The sequence below is a fragment of the Ictalurus punctatus genome, chromosome 16 (genome assembly GCF_001660625.3).
Source record: "Ictalurus punctatus breed USDA103 chromosome 16, Coco_2.0, whole genome shotgun sequence".
Lineage (NCBI taxonomy): Eukaryota > Metazoa > Chordata > Actinopteri > Siluriformes > Ictaluridae > Ictalurus > Ictalurus punctatus.
In genome coordinates, this window is record NC_030431.2 from 11,854,195 (window position 1) to 11,878,004 (window position 23,810).

The window sequence follows — 23,810 nt, forward strand, 5'->3', positions numbered from 1 at the left end:
TATATATATATATATATATATATATATATAATTTATGGACAGATTTAATAACCATAGCTTTATTTCTCTATAGCAGTGGTTCTAGCCCCTGGGAGTGGCACTGAGAGACTGGAAGGGGGGGCACAAATTTTTTTCAAGAAATAAACACAGACAGGGCATCATTTGGGTACTCGGGGTATTTTATTGCTTTTCAAATAGAATGTGCATAAATGAAAAACCTCGCGTTCCCTCTCCCTCTGTATTTGTCTTTTTGCTGGGGAGAGGCGGAGCTTAGCCTGCCTTTTATCTAGCTGTCAGTGCAGACCAGTGTTGCCAACTTAGTGACTTTTCAGACCCCTTTAGCGACTTTATTGCAAAAAAAAAAAAAAAAAAGTGCCTAATGACAAATCTAGCGGCTTTTTGGACAAACCTTAGCAGCTTTCCAAATGTTGCCATTACTGTCCTGCAAGCACAAAGTCTTGCTTTCCCACTGCACTCACACTTCTCTCTACATCTGCTCTGTTCATTGAGTGGCCGAGAGCCGGAGATTTAACAATGCCATGGCTAACGAAATGCGCCCTTCCTCCCAATTTACATATTTCATATGTGAACGTTTTTAGAACGCAAGATGAATGGAATGCAAATTGTTTTACACGTAAAATTGTACACGTTATTACAGCTTAGTTATCTTGTTTCAAGTATTTATAGTGTTCAGAAACATTTTTGATAATTTATGTTCCATAGCTGACTGTTATATAGTTTTATAAAAGTTATTTTAAAAAATCGTAAAAGTTATGAAAAGTAATTTAAAAAGTACTAAAACACAAAAGCAAAATCTATCTATCCATCCATCCATCCATCCATCCATCCATCTATCTATCTATCAAAAACAGATTATAGATTAGGTTATATATAGACAGGTTTTATATAGAATAAATGATCATTATACCTGGTCTCCTCCAATATGGGGGAAGGAGGCATGCCACATGATAGGGGAGGCTGGGGGGGGGGGGGGGGGGGGGGGGGGGGGCTTTAGTTACAAAAGTTTGAGAACCTCTGCTCTATAGCATAAGGCAAGGACAGGCAGGTAGTATCAAACAAGGAATATCCATGATCAAAAATGAAAACACGTCAAAACCAAAAACACAGAATAGTAAAATTGAAAATCAAGGGTCAATCTTAATAATACTAAATACATGATAAGACAAAGTGAGACAGAGGAACGGGACTTTAGAAATAGACAAACTAATCAAGACAGGACAGGATTGGAGACAAAACAGAAAGAAGCACATGGTAACGTGAACAAAAGGACAGACTGTGAGATGTAGAACCATACTGCACACAGAAATTTTTGGCACAAATTTTTGGGGAAATTTTTGGCACACACACACACAGCAACCCAAATGTGAAATGGGTAATATATCAGTAATTTATCTGGTGAAACTAGGGTTTGGCTCTCTAAATTATGCCAGTGATCTCTTTGATCAGTGTAATATGTTAGTGAGTCACCCAACATGCATCTGTATCTATTAGTAAAAAGGATATCTGTACATATCTGTACAGATGCAAGGCATCTCTCCCCCTCTTTGAGTTTTGCAACTCTACCATATAATTTTATCCTAGCTGCACTTTAGAGGGTGAGGCGGATGTTGTGACTTCCTGACTATCTCTATCATTCTCTTGAAATCCAGAGGTGAGGCTGAGGCTGTGTGGCTGTGGCTTTCCTACTCTTTCAAATATGCACAAAACTATTTTGTGTTCATTCTGCCTTTTTAAACACTTCCAAGCTTTACAGCTCTGGTGTTACACAACTCAGAGCGTGGGAGGTCTTTGTATCACTTCTGTTCTCTCGCTAAGGAAGGAGAGGCTTTCATAACTCGTCCTTGGAGCCAAAAGCGATGTGAGCAAATATATTGAAGGCAGTGTTAACGGCGAGCTTGAAACACTACAGCACAGTGTGCTAGTAAGCTCTGCAATAGCCCACACAATGACCCGTTGGGTCAGCTTTCTTCAAAATTCCCGACTGCTACTGTTATAAAAAAGATCCTGCACAGGACCCAAGCCAATGTAGCTTAATACATTAAGGTACATTTTTAAAAATATATATTTTCCTTACAATCTTGAACACAAAGGGAGAAAGCTGTAGATTCGAATTACACTAGACTAATAAAGGTAGATAATCAGTTCTTGAATTCAAATTCACTTTTGCATGGTTGAACATCTACATTATCTGCATTATTATTAGATCCTTTCGATACACTTAGTACTTTTTGACATATACTTATAGTATACAATTGTGAAAGAACAATGATATAATTTCATCTATCTGGTGTCACCCAGAATTAAATGGATTCCCTTTTGATTTTCTTCATCATGTCGTCTCAGAGTTTTTCTTGTTGCTGTCGCATCTGGCTTGCTCATCAGGGATCTAAATATAAACATACGTCTGGATTTCTATAAAGCTGCTTTGTAACAATGTCTACTGTTGATATATGATATATGGTATACAAAAAAAAAATAACTGAATTTTATGATATCTACATTAAAGTGTATTTGAGCAATTTTGACTAAAACATTTAAAACATTTGCTGCATAAGGCTTGCACGTTATTCTAAAATGACCTCTTATGAGATTGTATATAGCTTTGTGCTATACAATTTGATGGCACTCTTTGCATAACAGCTAACAAAAAATAAAATATTACCTTCCTGATTCATGATAGACAGATGACTGAAAACTAAAATACTACTCATTAGTTGATAACTGAAATGCACCCAGTTGTAATAGGTGTTTAAAGTAGGCTTTTAAAAATTTATTCTAGGAGCAGTGAGGGTGGATTTAAGCCTTTTTGTTTTCATAAACTATTGTTGTTGGAAAGAGACCTGAACATGACTAATCACATTTGTGCACTTATTTTAGTTAATTATAGGCACAATCATCAGTTCAACAAGTGATAAGCAGGAGATAATTTGTACAACTGTAGTTAAAATAGACATCTAAATGGCTTTTGATTTGCTTGAATGAAATGTTATATTGTACCACAAACATCAGTATACTGAAACAGCAAATAATACAGAGGTAGTGCAGCTAGTGAATACATAAATAGGCCCGTGTGTTTAGATTTACATTGAGAATATTAAATGTTTTCATTTTCATTTGAAAATTTGCAGTATGCTTTGTTATGAAAGGAAGAAAAAAAAGTCTGTAAACAAAATTCAGTGGCCATGGAATATGTTCCAAATATTGTCTTATGCCCTTCCCAGAAAACAGTCCCCTGCAGGACTGAATTAAAAGCATTGAGCATTGAAAAACTGGCCAAATTTAATATCTTTTCTGCCACTTTCTATAAAAGCCAACATGCAAGGTAGAAATGTTGGCAGAAAATCAGTGCTTGTCTGCCTAGCATTTGCCTGGAGCCTGCATCACAGACTGTTGTACACACACCTCCACATGCATGGAAGCTTTGCTACGTCACACCAGGCTGTCTGGATAACATCCATGACACCATTTTCTAAAATAGACACCCTTTAAAATACACACTCTACATAAATTAAACAACTTTTGGGCTTTTCTCGTATGCCACAATGCCTCTCTCTGAGAGCAGTGATGATGAATTTGAATGAGATCTTAAAGTCCCATTTTGATCATGAGACAAAAGGCATTAATGAGCACATCAAGCTGTCCATTAACATGTTTTATAGTAAACAATGAAAAACAAAGCAATGCAGAAAACAACCCCAATTGAATGCTAACAGAAATCATTCTACAAACATACTGTATTGGACATATCATAAATATAATTTTCTTATATTACCCTATGTTTTTCTAATTTGTTTGGAGATTTGGTGCAGAAAGTGCTCAGATTTTATTCTGTTGAATTATATTTCTACAGCCACCTGCATGTGTTTATGTAGATGAGCGGTTAACACCATTGCAGCTTGCCAGGGATCAAAGGGATCACACATCCTCTGACAAATGAAGAGTCATGGGACATCAGTGGCATAGGAGATACATATTTCTCTGCTCCCACGCATGCATGACATAATTTGAGTAGGAAGCAAAAACAAATCTGAATAAGGGTATATTCACACTGTTAGCATATAATATGATGACAACAGTCTGCCATACCACTATAGGTCCAGTGACAAACAATGACAAGCCTTTTTAACTTTACAGTTTCCTGTTTGTGAAAATTCCTGTAGTTGAATAGAAGAAGCTCTTTAAATAATGCAATGAGTACATGCCTAAGAATTGACCTTCTCTCTGGGTAGAAAATGTATGTATTACATGTCTGGCGGAATATCTCCAGTGAAGATTCTCACCATCTGGTGATATCTATTAATCTTAGACTTAAGACATTCCTTGATTGCAAAAATGTTTATTTATCCATTTTTTCCAAAAAGGAAGGTATTCCCACTCACCCGCAGTGTTCCTGGGTAGCGATCTGAAACCAGTGAGACTCTGGATAAAGCGGTGAGTAAGTGAGTGAGTGAGGATAGAATTATTTGATAGTGCTAACTGGAAAACTATTTCTTTATTTCACCTTATCTACCCCTCCAAAAAATGAATCCATCCATACATCCGTACATACATACATACATACATAACCTGCCATTTTTATTTAAAAAAAAAAAAAAAGACAGAAAGAAAGAAAGGTTTCAGAAGTCAAGGTTAGGGGTGTGTGTGTGTGTGTGTGTGTGAGAGAGAGAGAGAGAGAGAGAGAGAGAGAGAGAGAGAGAGAGAGAGAGAGAGAGACTGACTATATTGTTAAATGTTATAATATATATATATATATATATATATATATATATATATATATATATATATATATATATATATATATATATATATATATATATATATTTTTTTTTTTTTTAGGGAAAATGTCTTGTTTAGGAACAATTATGAAAGTGTAATAACTTTCAATTCAGTCTGCAGACTATGTTAACAATTTGTATGTACAAATATCAGGAGTTATTAGCATGTGAGTATTATTACCATGTGTTCATTACAGTATTGTCTATAAAATAAACTGATAAATAAATACTAATCAAATGCTTTGCATCAGCTATAAGTGGTTCTCAGTGTCCAGTGTTTTTTAACAGATACAACAAGGTTTGCATCTGGGACTCTTCTGGTTTAAAGTCACAGTCACAGCTTATCCTGGGAGTTTATGCATTATTTCTCCCCAAGTAATAGTTAAAAGGACAGCAAAGACTGAAATGGCACAAAATCTAATGATACACAATTGTGGTGTCACATTTGAAGTAAATTGAAATGGAATTAAAAGTCCCCCTGTTTAAATAATATTATGAACATCACATTAGATTTTCACATTAGAGAAGGCCCCTGGGCACAAATTCTTAAAACACTGTTCACGTGGATCTGCCATAAGAAATTAACCTTTTCTCACTTATGGGATGAGTAAACTACCATAGATTTTATAACTAACTGATGATGGCAGTCAATCCAGTGAGTGATACTGCTGGGTGAGCAAATGAGTTTTCTCAAACACAGCAAGGTCAATCAATATCGGAATCATGAACACCAGCTTAATATATTGAAAAAATATCATATTGTATGTATTTAAATGTCAACGTATATATCCAGATTGATTTAATACTGTACATCAGCTAATATGTCACCGCAGAATGAATAAACTGTAGGTACTTGAGAAAGAATTACCTGCCAACCAAAAGGAACTCTCCCACTAGCCGACGTCGTCTCATGGCTTTAAGAATGCCACGCACAGTCATTCCTTCACAGAAGCATGCCACCACACGTGCTTTGGGCAGGTGACTGCGCAGTTTTTCCAACAGCCGGTCGAAGCTCTGGTCTCCGGCGTTACTGTAGATCTTATCTGAATGTGCAATACAGATGCCCTCCTTGGCTGCCATCTCTTTGAATGCCTCCATTCCACTCTCACCATAGTTTCCTGAAGATTAAGAAATGACTTTATTAACAAGCTGTTGCATGTGAACATAAGCATGCTTCTTTACTCCAGAACTTTCCCATTAACGAAATCAAATACCCTAATGTGGTCTAAAGTCACAGACTACTGTATGATCTGCTGATATTCTACCAACAGATCTAAAATTTATGTAATCCCTACCTTAGAATTTAGTAATATTTATATTTTTTTTTATTAAACCTTGTGTGCATGTGACCATTACCACAAAGTCACGTAACCTTAAAATTACATCATAGAATGAAGTCCGGAATTAGTTTCTTCCTGTATCAATGTCAAGCAAGGTTACCCTCGCTACTTTGTCAACTACTCCTACTCCACAGCTAATTTGTTGTGGGATCATCAGTCTCTGCTTAATTGTCTAATCTTCGTTCATTCTCTGGTCTTCACTCAGTAATTCATACAGTTACAGTTAGCCAACTGGGTAACACTGTTTTGTTTTGTTTTTTGCCTTGGAATAGCACTCTTAATGGTGAATCATGGAATTTCAGATTTCCACTATTCATAGCGTAGCTTCAAAAAGGATGTAAAGTGTGTAAAGGCTTCATGCTTATGTGGACAATGTCTTGGCTTGCTGGAAGCTGGGGATGGACTTATTTAATGCCTCATCATTGATCATGTCAGAAAGGGAGTAGTTGAGACGGATGGCCCAGTCACACAGAATATGCATGAATGTTCATTTAGCAGTTCTAGACCCAAATTTGGAGTAAACTATGATCTGGGAGCCACACACCGGGGAGGCTGTTAGCTGTAAATGGGTTTGGCCATAAACAATTTGGCTAAAAAGGTTCTGGCTTCGGATTTAAGCAATTTTAGAATGAGCCATTCTACAGGATTCATGATTGTGCAGCCAAGGTTTAGGATTCCTAGAAGGGATGGACACCAGTGATGCGTCAGCTTTCTTGGCACTGACCATGCAGAGAAATCCTCAGTCTGGAGATTAATTACCCAGCAATGCAGAGGCTGACATGGCATAAGATTAGATTTGGAATTAGATTTGATTCTGTGCCAGTAAAACAGTCATAAGTTCTCTCCAAGTGTGCTATGTCTCTAGCCACATCTAGGGGACATTTCCTAGCTCACTGTTAAACAACAGTGAACCTAATTTCCAAAGAGCTTGTGGTGTGTGCTAACTAAAAGGTGGGCCTGACCACATACCTGATATTGTAACATGCAGCTGTTCACAGTTGCTCCACCATAGGGCCCAAAAGACCCAAAAACTGAATACAAGTGCATTGCCTATATTCTGGTTTATATGCATGGCACACATAGGGACATAATTATTGCTACTTAGATTGAAGAGATCACACCAATCAGCATCTATTGATCCCTCGGTGACAGAGTTCATTGAAATGTCAAACCTGGCAGTGAGAAGTTATGTTACATACCAGGACCACTTGTTAGAAAACAGTTCTCTCAGCTTTTGAAACCATTTTTGTGATTTCATGCCTTAGCCAGCCAAGCTAATGGCAACAAATTTACAATACAATATATCGCAGTCATGCTAGAGGCAGTGGGAAAGCTAGCCACCCTTGTACCCCAATGTGTGACAGATATTATCATGATTTATCAGCTTAGGTAGGCTACTATGGGCAGTTCCAGCTCTTGCTCGCATGCTTGGACGTTAATTGCAGCTGCGGCAGTAATCCCCTGGAATTAAAGAAATGTCAGAAGTAGGTTCAGCCGGTGTCTCAACCCCAGACACTCAGAATTTGTCTGTGGCAGTCTGGCTGGCTCTCAAGTTCTTGCTACATTTTCTGTGGTGCTGTCACGGTCACTTTCACCATCGACAACTAACCACCCCCCCAACTCACCACAGTTAAGTTGGTGTTAATGCTGTTACAAAAGGCTGACTGAGTTTGTGATATTTAGGCAGGGAGCTCTCTGAAATGTGTTGATTGGAAAACAGTAACTCGGTAAGTGATAATTAACTTTACCTATCACAATGGCTTCAAAAGTGAATATCATGTTCTGCTTCCTCAGTGTTGGCGTTATACTACTAGTGTCATATGTTTATGTTGGCTGTGAAATATGGACTGAAGTTATTGTATAATTCTCTGTGTCTGCATCTTATCTGAGGCTCCGAGTTTGGGTTAGCTAGCTAGATGTTGTCACCAATCACAGTAGGGATGAGTGATGCTAACCTAGATGCTCACCTGAGTTGCTAACATTACTTTAGCATACAGCTCGTGTTAATGTTATATATTCCCATTCCCTTTTTGAAAGTTAACGATAACCTAGCATTATAGCTATTCTCCATGATGTAATGCAGAGAGTGGGTTAATGTTTTAACTAACGTTAACTACATTTAGCAAGTGTTTGACATGGCAAGCTGTAGTAATTAGCATTAGGAGGTTAGGGCCATGTTTCTTCATGTTTCGGTGAATGTTAATGCTGGTTAACAGGTGCAGATAGTCGAGGCCAAAAGTTCTTCACAAGGTTAACGTGACAAAAAGAGAGGATGGGGATTAGGTTGTAATGATTTCCACTATCTTTGTAATGTTGGTTAACTTAATTAAGTTGTGCAAAAAAATGGCAGTGAGGTACTAAAGGCTGGAAAATAAATATTTGCAAGTTATCTAGAATTCCTAGTGAATCTACAGTGCAATTTTATTCATTAGGAGTGTGGAGGTCAGATTTTCAAATTTACATAATTTGGGATTCTGTAATGCAATTTCTCAGTTGAAGCCCAAAGGCATTTGTCCATATTTTGTAGCTACCCAGATAGTATCCAGATGTGGCCCACTTCAGGCAGTGATGCGGCACTGCTGGCCTTCTTTTGGCCTGGACAAAATGGATATGAGCCTGAAGTGGCCCACATGTAAAATAGCAAATATGGCCAAATTATCCCAAATCACACATCTTTTTAGGCAAAGATGCATTGGTCACAGCAATGTGTAATCTGGATGTGACCCTAAAGTGGCCCAGGTGGTAGATAGTGAATATATGGCCCAAATATCACAAAACAAATATGGGCCACCTTTGGCAAATGTGGCACAGTCGACAAAGGCTAATCTGGGTGTAAACCAAAAGTGGCCCACATATGCTGTAGCGAATGTGGCCCAGTTATCTTAAAACATATCTGAGCCAGTTTTTACAAAGATATGGAACAGTAATCACTGGCGAATCTGGATGTGAACCTAAAGTGGCCCACATATGACACAGCAAATATTGCCTGAATACATTACATCAAATTTGGACCACTTTTTGCAAATGTACAACATAGTCAGCATTGGCTAACCAGGAGGTGAGCCTAATGTGTCCCACATTTGACATGGTAAATATGGCACAAATATTGTTGAACAGCATCAGGCCTCTTTAGATAATGATGCAGCACAACTGGTACTGAGTAATGTGGGTGTGAGCCCTAATTGGTCCACATATAATGCAACAAATGTGGCCCAGTTATCTTAAAACATATCTGGGCCAGTTTTGGCAAAGATTCGGTACAGTAAGCACTGGCTTATGTGGGTGTGAGCCTAAAGTGGCCCACATATGATATGGCAAATATGGCCCAAATAATTATTAACAATTTGGGCCACTTTTGGCAAATATACGGCACAGTCAGCATTGGTTAATCAGGGTATAAACCTAACATGGCCCACATTTGACATGCCCTAAATATCATAAAACAGACGTGGTCCATGTCCATGTCTGGCTTAGATGCAGTAATTCTGACATTGGCTAATTTACATGTATGCCTAAACAATGCCCACATTTGAAATGGTAAATATGCCTTGAATATTTTTCAACATCATTGGGCTACTTTTCGTAGGATTCATGTCATGTCACAACAAACCAGCAACTCCGTTTCCCATAATGCACCTCAGCCTGCAAACTACAAACCACCTGCTCCAGAATACTAATCAGACACACCTGTTACCAATCACACATACAAATCATGCTTTAAAGAGACTGTTTGTCCATACAGACTTTGCAAAGTATATACTTAGTTACCATTGTCTCTGTCTATACTAAGCCAGTCTCTGTTGTTGTTTCTCTGGTTTTGATTCTGTTTTGCTCTTTGACTCTGATGATCTGCTAAATCTGTTCCAGTCTGTTTGCATGATTGCCTGACCTTTACCTGTCTTATTTTTTTTTTATCTTTGCCTTGCATTTTGGATTGTTGTTTTCTCATTAAAGCTGCCATACCTGCAATTGCTTCCGCCTCAACCGCCATTACATGACAATGCAAAACAGTTTGTACAGGCTAATCTGGATATGAGGCTACATGTGACATATCAGTCGTGGATTGGCCTGCCCTGCGATTGATTATGTAGGGTTTGTAGGAATAAGAAGACTATTAAGGAAAATTCTCATGCTAAAAGGAGAATTGTTACAATCATTGTTTTTTTTAAAAAAAAATTATTAATATTCTTTTGGGCATTTCTGCTTTAGACAGGCACAGTGGAGAAAGACAGGAAATACAGTATGTTGAATATTGTTGATGCAGAATTCACTTACTTTTGTAGTATCTTTGATATTCAAGCCATGAGTCACTGAAGTTTTAATGGCATCGCATGTGCACACACACAAGGAGAAACATTACACATGCCTGATTTTGTATAAGGCTGAGATTACCATATATACACATTTTCTGGCCCATATAAGGTATAGTTATGGTTTATTTGGTTCGTTCTTGACTGACATGTGGCCATGCTGCGACCTGCTTGTGGCTCAGATTGGGTAAACATTACTAGACCTTCAAAGTGCCATGCAGCATTTGGGCCAGATGAGGAAATGGAATGTGGGCCATAAAAACAAACTGTGGCCCAGATTAGGGTCAGTTCTGCTTTATTTGTTTTGTTCTTGGCTGACATGCGGCATTGTTATGGCTTGCTTGTGGCCCAAATCTGGCAAACCGGAGCAGACTGTCCAAGTACCATCATTCCACGTATTATGTGGGCTGGATCTGAGCCACAGCAATTTTGCTATGAGTAACAACTAACCAACACTCTTTGTGCTCTTTTACAGGTTTTAAAATTCAAGGGAGTTGGACTCTTGTCTTCCCAGATGGCAGGGAGATTTGTAAGAAGATGCATCAACTCCAATTCTTACATCTGTCAAATGTTTAAATAATTTTAATAAATGTCACCTTTCATGTAATTGTTTGTTTAATTTGTGAACATTTTAGTAGAATTTTAGTATACAGACAAATTGCATTTTAGGATAATTGTAGAGGGGAAAAGTATAAACAACACATCTGTCATTTTTTGTGTTATTTTACAACACATCTTTGTGTGGAAGTGTACTAACACACTGATTGCGTTGAAAGGAACACAAAATGTGTTGTCCTTAACTAGTCATGCAAGTGTGTTAAATTAACAAATGATGTGTGTTTTTTTTTTTTTTTTTTTTAAACATCTGTTTTAAGAAGACTGTGGTAAAGGACTCAACATTTGTGTGCACAAGATGGTACCCAGGTGTGAAAACACTGCCCCTGGCAGTTATCTGGAGTTCATAGAACAGGGATACATATATAACCTATTGTATTGTAGTCTGCTAAATTTTTGGGTTTGAGGAATGAAATATTGGAAAGTGTTAAGCCATATTTCTTATGCCCCAACTTGGCTTTATTCCTGTATGTATTTTCTGGATGTTGCATGAATATATGTTGTTTTCAGTGTACAGAGAATCATTGCATTTTTCTGTCTGGTACAAACTAATGAACATTATTCTGCTGTGCCCCTGTTTTACAGACTGTCAGGGGTAAGCTCCCCCATTTTGCTTGAAAATTAGGTCACCTACTTTCTGCTAGGAATATGGACCCTTTGGTATCAAGTGTTGCAGTAAGAGTGGTGATGTAGAATGCATTTACTGTGCTCATTGAAATATAACAAAAGGCAATAATTAAACCTACACATTCACATTAATATACATAGTGCCATTATTATATTGTACACATTATATTGTATTGGTTCATGGAAGTATTGGAATGGCAAGCCCAGCCCAGTTTGTTTGATTTTTGCTATACACTAAAGACATTTGGATTTGAGATCAAAAGATGAATATGAGATGATAGATATCCTGATATTTACATTTAGATGCATTCAAACATTGCACCTTTTTTTTTAACTCAACCATTTATCTTTTTCTTTTTGCCCAGGTGTGTCCTGTTAGATTGATTTAAACAATTAATAGCGCTGAATGTCTACTCTTTGTTTGATCCCTGGGTTTCAACTGTGAATACTGCATTTGTTGTTAAAAGACCAGAGAGCTGTCTATGGGAGAAATGCAAGCCATTTTGCAGCTGAGAAAAGAAGGAAAATCTGAGTCTTTGCAGAAGCATTGTGTGAAGTGACATCACATCAATCTCCACAGGGCAGGGGTGAAGTTATCACAGTCCACTGTTCAAGGAAGACTTCAAGAGCAGAAATATAGAGGTCATACCACAAGGTGCAAACCCATTCAACATCAGTAAGTATCAGAATACCAGATTGGAATTAGCAAAGAAATACAGAGATGGGACACAAAAGTTCTGGAACCAAGATTTACCTCTACCAAAGTGATGGAAAGTTCAGTGTGTGGATAAAGATCTGCTCATAATCCAAAACATATGAGTTCATTGGTCAAGCACAGTGGAGTTAGCTTCATGGCTTGGGCTTGAATGGCTGATTCTGGAATGGACTCACTAATCTTTATTGATGCAAGATGGTAGCAGCCAAATAAATTCAGAAGTTTACAGAAACATTTTGTCTGCCAGTTTACAGAGAAATGCATCCAATCAAATTTGGAGGATCTTTATCATGCAGCAAGACAATGACCAATAACGCACTGCCAACACAACAAAGGACTTTATCAGCGGGGGGAAATTGAAGGTTTTAGACTGGCCAAGTCAATCACCAGACCTTAACCTAATTGAGAATGCATTTCACCTCCTGCACTGATAAAGTTGCGTGAACTTTGACTCTATATATTCTTAGCACACACTCTTGAAATTCTTATGTTTTTTCCAGCTTTTTCCAAAAATTTTTAAACAATAAGAAATCTAGTCACAGAATATCTTATCCCATTTCTCTGTCTGGCACAGCTTTAGAACAGCTGTGTGTTATGCATATAGTGAAAAAGTAATACCAACCTTGTTCAGTTTGAACTGGTTTAGTTTGACAGTATGATGTAAAATTTATTTTAAAAAAATAATAATACAAAAGCAGGGGGGGGGGGGGGGGGGATTGGGTGCACATATTTAGTGCAAAAGGCTGCATATGTATGATATCTATTATAGATGAATAGGCTTTCTGATCTCATATCAATAGCCCTTGAGCACTCCACGTTCCACAAGGGAAATTAATATCACTGTAACCAACACCCACTGGCAGGGAAAAAAAAAATGTATATGCAAATAGTAATCATGATCACTCCTCATCAAGTGATCCAAGCTGTCCTACTGAATTATATGGTCTGTCATGACAGAAACAGAAAGGTAAAAACAAAAGCAGGGTGCCTACACAGTAACCATAGTAACCACAGTAACAAAGTCATGCTGCTTCTCAATATGCCCATCAAGTGTTTATATGCAAACAGGGCAGAAATAATGTGGGGGAGTTTCACATCAATTACATAGTGTTCACATGAAGAACTATTGGGGGAAAAACTGCTATGACTTAACTTAAAAGTGTTATGATTAACTTGAAAGACAACTTTAACTTATCATTTTACAAATATGATGCATTTTCTAAAACTTTTAGAAACTGTTTCTAGGTGGCATATATCAATTATAAAACGTAAGTATGTAAAAATATTTCTCCGTTTAAAGAGTAATTTCTTTCAGCACTTTTTTTCTGAAATTTCTTTCACTTGCTATATTGCAACATCAAATGTAAGTATATTACAATGGGATTTTTTCTGCTCATTTTGAAGTAATTTTTTTAAAAGCACAAAACCTGCATAACTGATAAGTATTCAACCCCCAGCAATCTAAATTAGGACTAGTATTTAATTTTCAAGAGCTCACATTATATAGGTTAAACAAAGTACGCCTGTGTATTAATTTTAAAACCACCTGTGTCCAATTGTATGCTTATACTATATATATCTTGACATATATCTTGACTTGAGGAGGTTTCACAGCTAAAATGTCAGATCAGATCAGTCCTGCTGTCATGTAGACTAAGGAACTGTCCATGAAAATTAAGGTGTTAGGAGGAAAAAAGATGGAGAAATTTATTAAAATATTAGGATAGCTTTGAACCTTCTGAGAAGTTCTGTGAAATAAATGTGTGCCATATTCTTCCACTTTGTTGGAACTCAAAAACTACCAAGATCAGGCCAAATGGAGTGCTCGGGCAATAAGGGGTATTTTCAGAGAAGTGTTAGAGAGCTCACTGGCTGAAATAGGAGAACCTGTTCAGACCTCAACAATATCATCAGCTCTTCACAGATCTGGCCTATATGGGAAAGTGGTCAGAAGGATGCCATTTATGAGACATTTTAGAAAATCTGAGAGCTTTTAATAAAAGGTCTGGCCTGATGAGACTAAAGTTGAACCATTTGGTCTAAAGCCAAAGCACAATGTTTGGCCCAGACCAAATACAGTCCAACAACCAGGTAACACCATTCTTGTGATCAAGCATGTTTGGTGGTAACATCATGCTCTAGGGTAGCTTTTTAAAAGGAGGAGCTGGAAAGTTTATCGTCATCACAGGCATCATGGAAATATAAGCAATTTTTTTTTTAGGAGAATCTGTTCCAGTCAGCCAGACATCTATGTTTGGGGTGAATATCCAAAAGGACAATGAGCAACAATATACAATATGTTCCAAAAGGACAGTGAGGACAATAATTGTGTAGCCACTTCAAAGGGAGTAGAAAAAGTCCCATTCTGATATTCTTAAATTTGATAGCAAAAGAGCAAAAAGAGAAATAATCACTGGGGGTGAATACTTGAATTCAGAAAATGGGTTGTTTGCCAAACAGACTATTGTTTTTCCGGCTCTCAGCAACAATACCAAACGTCATAACTGAAAAAAAAAAAACCTGCATCACACTACAAAAACTCGAAGAGAAAAAACACTGATCAATCCTACTAAGATCAATGCTCAAGAACAGTCCCTGTACTAAATAAAGATGAAAGATAATATACAGTTGCAATCAAAATTCAACAATCCTTGCAAATCAGGTTTATTGTCAAACTGTACAAACTTTCAGCTGTCTGCAATGAACAAATCATACAAAAGCAATTGAAATAGTTAAACATAACGAAGGCTTCCCCAAATTTTCAACACCTGTTTTGCATATTTGTGCTGTTGTGAGGGATTCTATTCCGAGGGTTGAATAATTTTGAGACTGGATAAGTCATTATAAGTTGCATTTTCAGTTGAATTTGGGGAAACCACTTGAAGAATTCATTGGATATAAATATTTCAATTGCTTTTGTTTGATTTGTTCATTGCAAACAGCTGAAAGTTTGTAAATTTTGACTGTAAACCTGATTTGCAATGTGGGTAGAATAATTTTGATTGCACACAGAAAACTTCCTAATAAAATATTTCTAATTTTAATTCAGTTCAATTCAATTTTATTTGTATATCGCTTTAAACAATGGACATTTTCAAAAAGCAGATTTATATAAATGTATAAATTCAGGCTATAAATGTAAAATGTATAAATTATCAGCAGGCCAGAGGCAAGAAAAAAAACAACTCCCTGAGACTATATGAGGAAGAAACCTTGAGAGGAACAAGATTGTGGAATGGAACCCATTGTCACAAATTTCCCCTCACACAGAGCACTGGAGCATGCAGTGCACTCTGAAACCCGAGGCGCAACAGCACTTCCGGGTTCTTTGACATTGACTTTATTTACGTCTTACACTTGTATTTATTATGGTTTCTGTCCTGTCTATACCCCTGTCATGTCATTGGATGTCTCTCTCACGTGTATCATTGATCACAGCAGTTATGTATTTCACCCTTAATTGCATTTGCTATTTAAACCCCTCGTGTGTCCGTGTTTATTTGCGAAGTATTAAATGTTAACGCAGTATCAAGCTTATTGGGCCTCATGGTTGGTTCATGGTTTATGGTTCATGGTTTTGGACAGGTTCTCATCTTCGTTATTTGATTCATATTTTAGCCTAGTTTATCCTGTTTGCCATTTGCCTGACCACGCGCCTGTTTTGACCACGCTATTGTTTCACGTTTTGGATTTATCTGCCTGTTTCCTTAATAAAGCTCTTAACTGTACATGTATCCTGCGTCTCCTCCTTGCTAACCATGAAACCCATCTTCATCTGGGTGACAACGAATAGTGCATTTATAAATAATTCCCTTCTATAACTGTGTATTACTTTGTCAAAAAGTGCAATTGTGTAACCAGGAAATTCATTACAGTTTTCACATGAAGTCACATGAAATTGTTGACGTTATCAACTGTTCACTGATGGAGACTTGAGTACAAAAGATTTTGTGGCAACTGCAATCCCAAAGCTATCATAGTAACTGCAGTCCTAAGCCATAATGGCAAAACTGTTCTTATCAACTGTTCCTATCCAGTCCAAAGCCATCTTCATGGTTTTTAAGTGGTACCATCTTCAGTAATCTCACTGATCTTTAGACTGCCCATGTGGGGCCATACTTAGCAGCAGCAAGTGACCTAATTTCCTTTTAATCCTGTATGAGATATCATATGCAGTGAATGAGAGGTTAACCTGTCAGATTGGGCAATTTTCTCTGTAAGGTATAATTAGGCTTGACTGCAGCTGCCACAAACAATTCACAATTAACATTAAACAAAAACCTATGCCACCAGAGCCACAGTCACAGCAAAGAGTGCATGCCACATCTTACCCTCTGTGTGTATGGCTGATACATAAGTCCAGTTGTATCTTTTGACGATGTCCACCATTGCTCTGGCCTGCTGAGCATCCGATGGCACCACCCTCATGAAATACTTATACAAGGACTTATCGCTCAGATCCATACTGGTGGCTGAGTAGGCAATTTGGGGTATGTTGAAAAGCTGAAGAAGATTTTGCACCTGGATGGCCACCGAGCTGGAGCCAGGCCCAATGAGGCCCACTATGGGTTTCTTTCCTTTCATGGGTATCCCTCCACCATTAGCTGAGCACCTGGACATGCTCTCCTCCTCCTCATTGGAGACCAGGGTGTCACGGATAAACTCTATGCTCTGTTCCAGTGCCACTGCTGAGTGCCAACATGAGTCTCGGATCTCGCAGCCCAGTGTAATGTTGGGCAGGATGTTGGGGTCAGCATTGATGCGATCAAGAGTGTGCATCATAGCCTCCACACGCTGAATGCCATACTGCTCACGCACTGCACCACATTTCCTCTCATGGACCTTGTCTGCTGGTGGCTGGTGGTGCACAGAGAAGAGTGCCCCAATGGTAATGTCACCAGGCATGTGTGCCAGGACCCGGCGCTCATTAGACTGGGCATGCACCAGTTTGCCTAGCCTTGTGAGCCTGTTGTTGTCTCCGAGAAGTGCAAAGAGAAAGAAAAGCAAAACCCCCATTTCCTGCTCTCTCTCAGATCAGTCAGTGCCAAATACAGATGGAGTCGTCATGGTATCTGCAACAGTTTGCAGAAAAGAAGCTCAGACAGAAAAAGGAAAATCTAGGAAAATCTCTGGAGGTGACTTACTCTCCTACATCTTCTAACTTGTGATATTCAATTCAGAAGGTAAAGAGTGACAAATAAAACTGTTTTTAATAGCTATGTCTTATTCTTTATATATATATATATATATATATATATATATATATATATATATATATATATATATATATATATAAACACCTCTATAACACATTTTTAAATAAAAAAAAACAACAGAACAGAAGTTATTATACAGTCACAAGAGCAATAGAAATCACTAAATACTGTCAATTTAAACTTACTCTTTTACCTGATTAGAGCCCTCTTTCTCTTTAAGAACTAAAATAGCTCTTGGCAAATGACTATTCAAGCGTTTGAATATGTCAGCCGTATTTGAAGGCGAGAGAACTAATGGGCACACTTTCATAACCACTTATCTTGTAGCATTTAATTTGCCCAAACAATATAGCGTCGAAAAGACCTAAAGACTTACGAACTTAAGACTCCTACAACGTTTCTAGGGCTAAAGACTCGGAGCTGTCCGTGGTGCTGAAATGTCTAGGTCTGTAGACGAGCTTCATTCCATTACAATGATCAGGCAAATTAAATACTTTCATCTCAAAATAAAAATATGTGCAGAATGAAGACTCGTATCTGCCTATGAATATTCAGTCTGCAAAAGCCAAACCCCATTGGTTACCGAATTACAAAAAAAAAACCTGCTTGAACAATATCTAGCAATAAAAACCAAACATAATTTAATGTACCAAATGTCTACTTCGAATTCACAGTTAAGTGACACACTTAAAGAAATCTTACCGTTCTCGCCTTACTTCGTGTCTTAAAAGGTGGACATCTCTCGGTGTAATAAGCGCTCACGAAAAGCGTGCCGTTTCAGTGCCGAGTGTCACATGGCATTATGGATTATATACCGCTGCGCTTTTGCGCGCTACTCGAAGTGTTTACATATATAAAGGATACTAAGAAATATTGGCACATCCCTTACGTGTAGCCTATACACACGTCCATTTCAGGGGATTAACAGCGCAGAGTGAGCGTAGGTGGTTTGAATGCGGTATTCTGTATGGCGTTATGGGAAATTAGTTTCCCTCTCCCGTCAGGTTGGACCAAATAACGATGGTCTAAGTGACTTTATTTGTGGGTTTAACTGTTGTATGTGCTTCTTCAACATTGGGCATATTGTTATGAAATCATATAAGAGAAGATAAACTAATTGCGCCTCTCCAGAAAGACACATAACCCAAGGTTGGCCATTAAATTGGCTAATGTTTTTTAGACAGAGATATGAGCCTAATATTACATTAGTATATTTATATATATCAATGCACCGTCCAATGGGGGAAAAAATGGATAAATAATTAGATGTATGTAGGCTCTACCTGCTTTACTTAAAACAATATATCATAGCTGATCTTGAATCACTTCTCCAAAACCAGTCAGTGGGGCACCGGTACAGAGCTGCCATTTTTCGCTACATATCCTCCTCTAACGCAACTCTTATGTTATTTGGGCACGGCGCCATCTTCTGGTTAAACTACACATTGCCCATTAACGTTTGAAGATCTCCAGTTCCGTCCTGAGCTCAGATTTCGGTGTTCATTTTGGTTTCCCCAGGATTCTCCGGTTTCCTCCCACCTCTAAAGACATGCCAGTATGTGAACTGGCCCTGCGCATGAATGAGTGTATAACTGTCTGTATGGACCCCTGTAATTAACTGGTGTCCCATCCATGGTGTGTTCAGGCCTTGCGCCCAGTGTTCCTGGGACAAGCTCCAGATCCACCCTGACTCAGTGGTTCATTCATTCATTCATTCATTCATTCATTCAATCAATCAATACTTAATAAAAGGAAGTAAAATTAATAATGTGCATGTCTTCCTCTGGACAAGGTGATCAAATTCTGTGACATAAAGCTACATATGGAACATAATATGGATTCCTATCTCACAACGACCATTCGTTGCTCCAGTTTTCACTTAAAAACTTACAATGTTAAAATCTCAACAATGTTTCTCAGTAGCAGTAAAAGGGGGGAAAGAATTTTTTCACACTAATGACCCTGAGGCAGAGAGGCATGTGACCTGAAGAATCTGGTGGGGGAGTGGGAAACGGATGTGGTGCTAAAAACCCTGAAAGAATTAACACAAACATCATCAGTGTACCATCACAAGCAGAACCAACACTTACGCGATGCGCGCTCTGGTTCTTATAGTCTTTTTCGCTCAGCTGCTGAAGCCGACATGCCAGCAGATTCCCAGGCAGTGCGCTAACAGCGAAGCTCTGGCCTCGAGGCAGTGCTGTCCCGTTTGGAGCGGAGACGGTTCTGCATGCGGAGCTCGTTCTGGTCGGGGAATTTGCCAAGACGTGGCCGTTTCCGATCAACCCGATGGCCCCCAATACCCGTTTAACGGGGTGGATGACAGGGAGAGATGGCCCCTCACCTTTTTCAACCGCACTTGCCGTTGTCTCAGAAACTTTATGGGTTTCGATTGCAGTGAGTGCGCATTTGGCTACTTCGGGCCAGTTTGCACTGAAAGACGCGAGACGGTCAGAAGAAATATTTTCCAGCTTTCAAAGGCCGAAAGGCAGAAGTTCATCTCTTATCTCAATTTAGCCAAAAATACCATCAGCCCAAATTATGTGATAATTACAGGCATCTACAACCAAATGAGCAACTCATCCGCTGCAATGTTTAAAGATGTTTCCATCTACGATCTGTTTGTCTGGATGCATTACTATGTTTCCCGGCCCGCTCTGCTTGGAGGGGAGAGTAATGTATGGATGCAAGTAGATTTTGGACACTGGGCCCCAGCCTTCTTGCCATGGCACAGGGTATTTCTGCTTCGCTGGGAACATGAGATAAGGAAAGTAACCGGAGACTTCGACTTTGCCATTCCATACTGGGACTGGAGGGATGCGCAGGAGTGTGAGGTTTGCACCGATGAGCTCATGGGCGGACAAAGTCCTCTAACTCCCAACCTTATCAGCCCATCTTCTGTTTTCTCCTCCTGGAAGGTAATCAGAAGAATTCACGTTTACCTCAATTCATTTAGAACCATATTAAAATTAATCGGCGCGCGCGCGCACACACACACACACACACACACACACACACACACACACACACACACACAGAGAGTGAGTGAGTGAGAGACAGAGAGAGAAATGGTTCTGAATTTTAAAGGTTATTAGATGATTATGTCTTCTTAGATAACAACAACAACAAAAAAGAGTTACATTTGGAATCTTTTCTGATAGAGAAACACACTGAAGGGTTCACATAGAGGGTTAAAGTTCCACAGAGGGACAACCAAAGATTCCTGAAGGGTTCAAAATTTTCAAACAGTGTAAAAGTCATATATGAGGTGTAATCTTTCCTTTGAAGAGGCCTAAGTCTGTAATGCTGATATTTAATTATGGCTTGCTTAGCCCACGATTGTCTTTTAATTTTGTCACAATATAACAAAGAATAAATGTCTTTTACATTTGGATTCTTGGTTCTTGGTTTCATTAATATTATATCTAAATAGCAGTGTCAATGTTAAATTCATTTCACCAGTATTCACCACATAATGACACAAACAAACACTGCAAGACTTTAAACATTAAACGTTATTGTTTGGTCACATATGGTGCCCTTAATATCAAGTAAATTATTTTGTATGGAAATATTATTGTTTAATTCTAAATCTTACAGGTGATTTGCTCCAGAGAACCAGAATACAGTATGAGAGGTATCTTATGTGATGGCACAGAGGAAGGACCTCTATTGCGCAACCCCGGGAACCATGACCGGAACCTGGCAGATGGACTTCCCACATCCTCTGAAGTGGACTTCACTCTCAGTCTATCCCAGTATGACACTGGATCAATGGACCGCATGGCCAACATGAGCTTTAGGAACACACTAGAAGGTTAAATAAAATCGACAACAATTTGTTACAAAACACCATTATCATAGAAGCACCAATCCAAATTTGGTTTTAAAAGATCAATAAGTTGATTTTCTTAACCAGACTCAATGCATTTTTTATAAAGTTGTAGTGGTGTCTGTGCATCTGGGAGTTGTCATGCTAATGTAGACATTATGTTTGACCAAGGAGATCACCATCATTTGTATTTTGCTCTAGGGTTTTAGTAACTGATCCTGATGTTGTTCATGGAAAACAAAAGCCTTACAATATTTGTTTACTGTCATATCTCCAACTGTAATGCCCCTAATTGACCTAATTGAAATACACGATTTGACCAGGCAGTCTTTGGTAAAATTAATCATTCAAAACTGTTAGCACTTAACTTTACTTCCTTTATAGGTTTTGGAAATCCTGTCACGGGCATTGGGAACAGCAGCAAACTTGGCATGCATGCAGCAATACACGTCTTCATGAACGGCACCATGTCCTCAGTGCAGGGCTCAGCCAATGACCCAGTTTTCCTCCTACATCATGCCTTCATAGATAGGTGAGGAATAGCCATGTGAAATCGAACACTTCCTAGCCCTTAACAGCATATATGGAACATCTCTCATTTGTGTATAATCAAGATTTGTTTTGTAAATTAAGGCTTGTTTTGAGTTTACCCCTGTGTCCTTAGCATCTATGAACAGTGGTTGAGAAGGCACCAGCCAGAAAAGTCTCACTACCCCACAGCCAATGCACCAATTGGCCACAACAGTGAATACTACATGGCGCCCTTCATGCCGCTCTACCAGAATGGGGACTACTTCATTTCCAGCAAAGAAATAGGCTATGAATACTCCTACCTCCAAGACCCTGGTGATATATTTTAGAGTTATATTTGTTTATATGATGAGAATTGCAAATACTGTTACTTCTGGCACAGGGTAGTCTTACTTGCTTTTTGACCATGACATTTTATAACATATATACATATAATATATACTTGATTTTACTACCAATATATAAAGCACAATTCATTGTAATTTTTTTACATGTCATTTTAGGATACATTGAGGTCAATGTATCAATGAGGTCATTCATAATCCTAAAGATACACTTGAGCCGGGTACTGTGCTTCAATAATTGTTGTTGAATATTTCACTGTTAAATTTACCAAAATAATTCAACTGTTTCAAAATACATTGAATATCCAACACTATCCACCCACTTACAGTAATTATCATATTAATTTATGGCAGCATGAGCTATACATTTTCTCTATGTGTAGGCTTAGGATACTAGTTACAAATATAATAATTTAGGGGCGATAGGAGGTATTAAATGTTGCATTTAAGGCAGATTTAACATAGGCCTACAGTATAACAGATCTAGGATTCATAGGAGATCTATGAATTCCTTGGAATTCCATGGAATATGATAGAACTATTCACATATTTCATAAGATTGGTTCTGGTAAAGTATTATAGGATATGATATATATATATATATATATATATATATATATATATATATATATATATATATATATATATATATATTCATTTGTTATATATCATTTTTTTTGTTTGTTTATTTAAATATGATTGTAGGTCAGCGGTTTGTAGATGGCATTGTGTCCTATCTGGAGGAAGCGCGTGGGCTCTGGCCTTGGCTCCTGGGTGCCGCGGTCTTGGGCGCAGTTTGTTGTGCACTTTTGGCTGTGGCGCTGGCTAAACTCCGCAGACTTTTATCAAGACGAGGGAACAGAAGCCCAGAAAAGCAGCCGCTCATCAGCAGCTCCGAGGGCTCGACCGACTCTTACCAAGCCATGATACCGTGAAGCGCGTGACCGCAAGGTGGCGACAGTGTCCATGACGTCTCATCCAGCTACACCAAATATTCAATAAGCGAGGAGTAGGAAAATATATACATGTGAAAGTTGGCTATGGGGCGAACCTGACTAAATCCATTATGATTGTTTTGTTATTATTATTATTTTATTTAAGAATAAAATGTGGACAATTAAGCCTTTCATTCATAATCCTGAGGATGTATTTCAACATGATGCTTCAATAAATCGGATATTTCAGTGTTGAACTTACTAACATAATTAAAGTGTTTGTCAAAATACATCAGTTATCCGTCAGTTATTTCCCTGACTATTCTATGAGAATATCACAGCACAACATTTTGTCCAGTATATGTGAAGGTTTAGTGTACTAGTTGTAAATACAATCATTCCGGAGAGATGTGAAGTGGTTTAATGCGGTATTAAAGTCACATTCCGTTACAGACAGCGTTCGCATTGCTGGAGCATATGAGCACGTCTTTTCAGCGTAAGAGCACTGAATAAAGGTACAAAATCTTGCTAAATATGTCCCTTGCGAAT

At 38.3% G+C, this 23,810-nt stretch overlaps 2 protein-coding genes across 2 annotated transcripts in view; one reads left to right on the forward strand and one right to left on the reverse strand.

Annotated features, from left to right (window-relative positions):
- Positions 1-18,532, reverse strand: part of grm5a (glutamate receptor, metabotropic 5a) — a 48,350-nt gene extending 29,818 nt beyond the window's left edge. The window contains exons 1-3 of the mRNA XM_017489906.3: positions 18,322-18,532; positions 16,735-17,475; positions 5,665-5,914 (exon numbers count right to left, since the gene is read on the reverse strand). Of these exons, the coding sequence (XP_017345395.1) occupies positions 5,665-5,914; positions 16,735-17,419 (935 nt within the window). The 5' untranslated portion in view covers positions 17,420-17,475; positions 18,322-18,532. The remainder of the gene's footprint in view (positions 1-5,664; positions 5,915-16,734; positions 17,476-18,321) is intronic.
- A 1,159-nt stretch (positions 18,533-19,691) lies between these two features.
- LOC100304491 (tyrosinase) lies at positions 19,692-23,550 on the forward strand. Its single transcript, NM_001200085.1, is given in 7 exon segments — positions 19,692-20,269; positions 20,272-20,295; positions 20,297-20,537; positions 21,220-21,436; positions 21,836-21,983; positions 22,116-22,297; positions 23,032-23,550. Coding segments are annotated over 7 exon segments (1,599 nt in total). The 5' UTR covers positions 19,692-19,712; the 3' UTR covers positions 23,262-23,550.
- Positions 23,551-23,810: the final 260 nt, after the last annotated feature.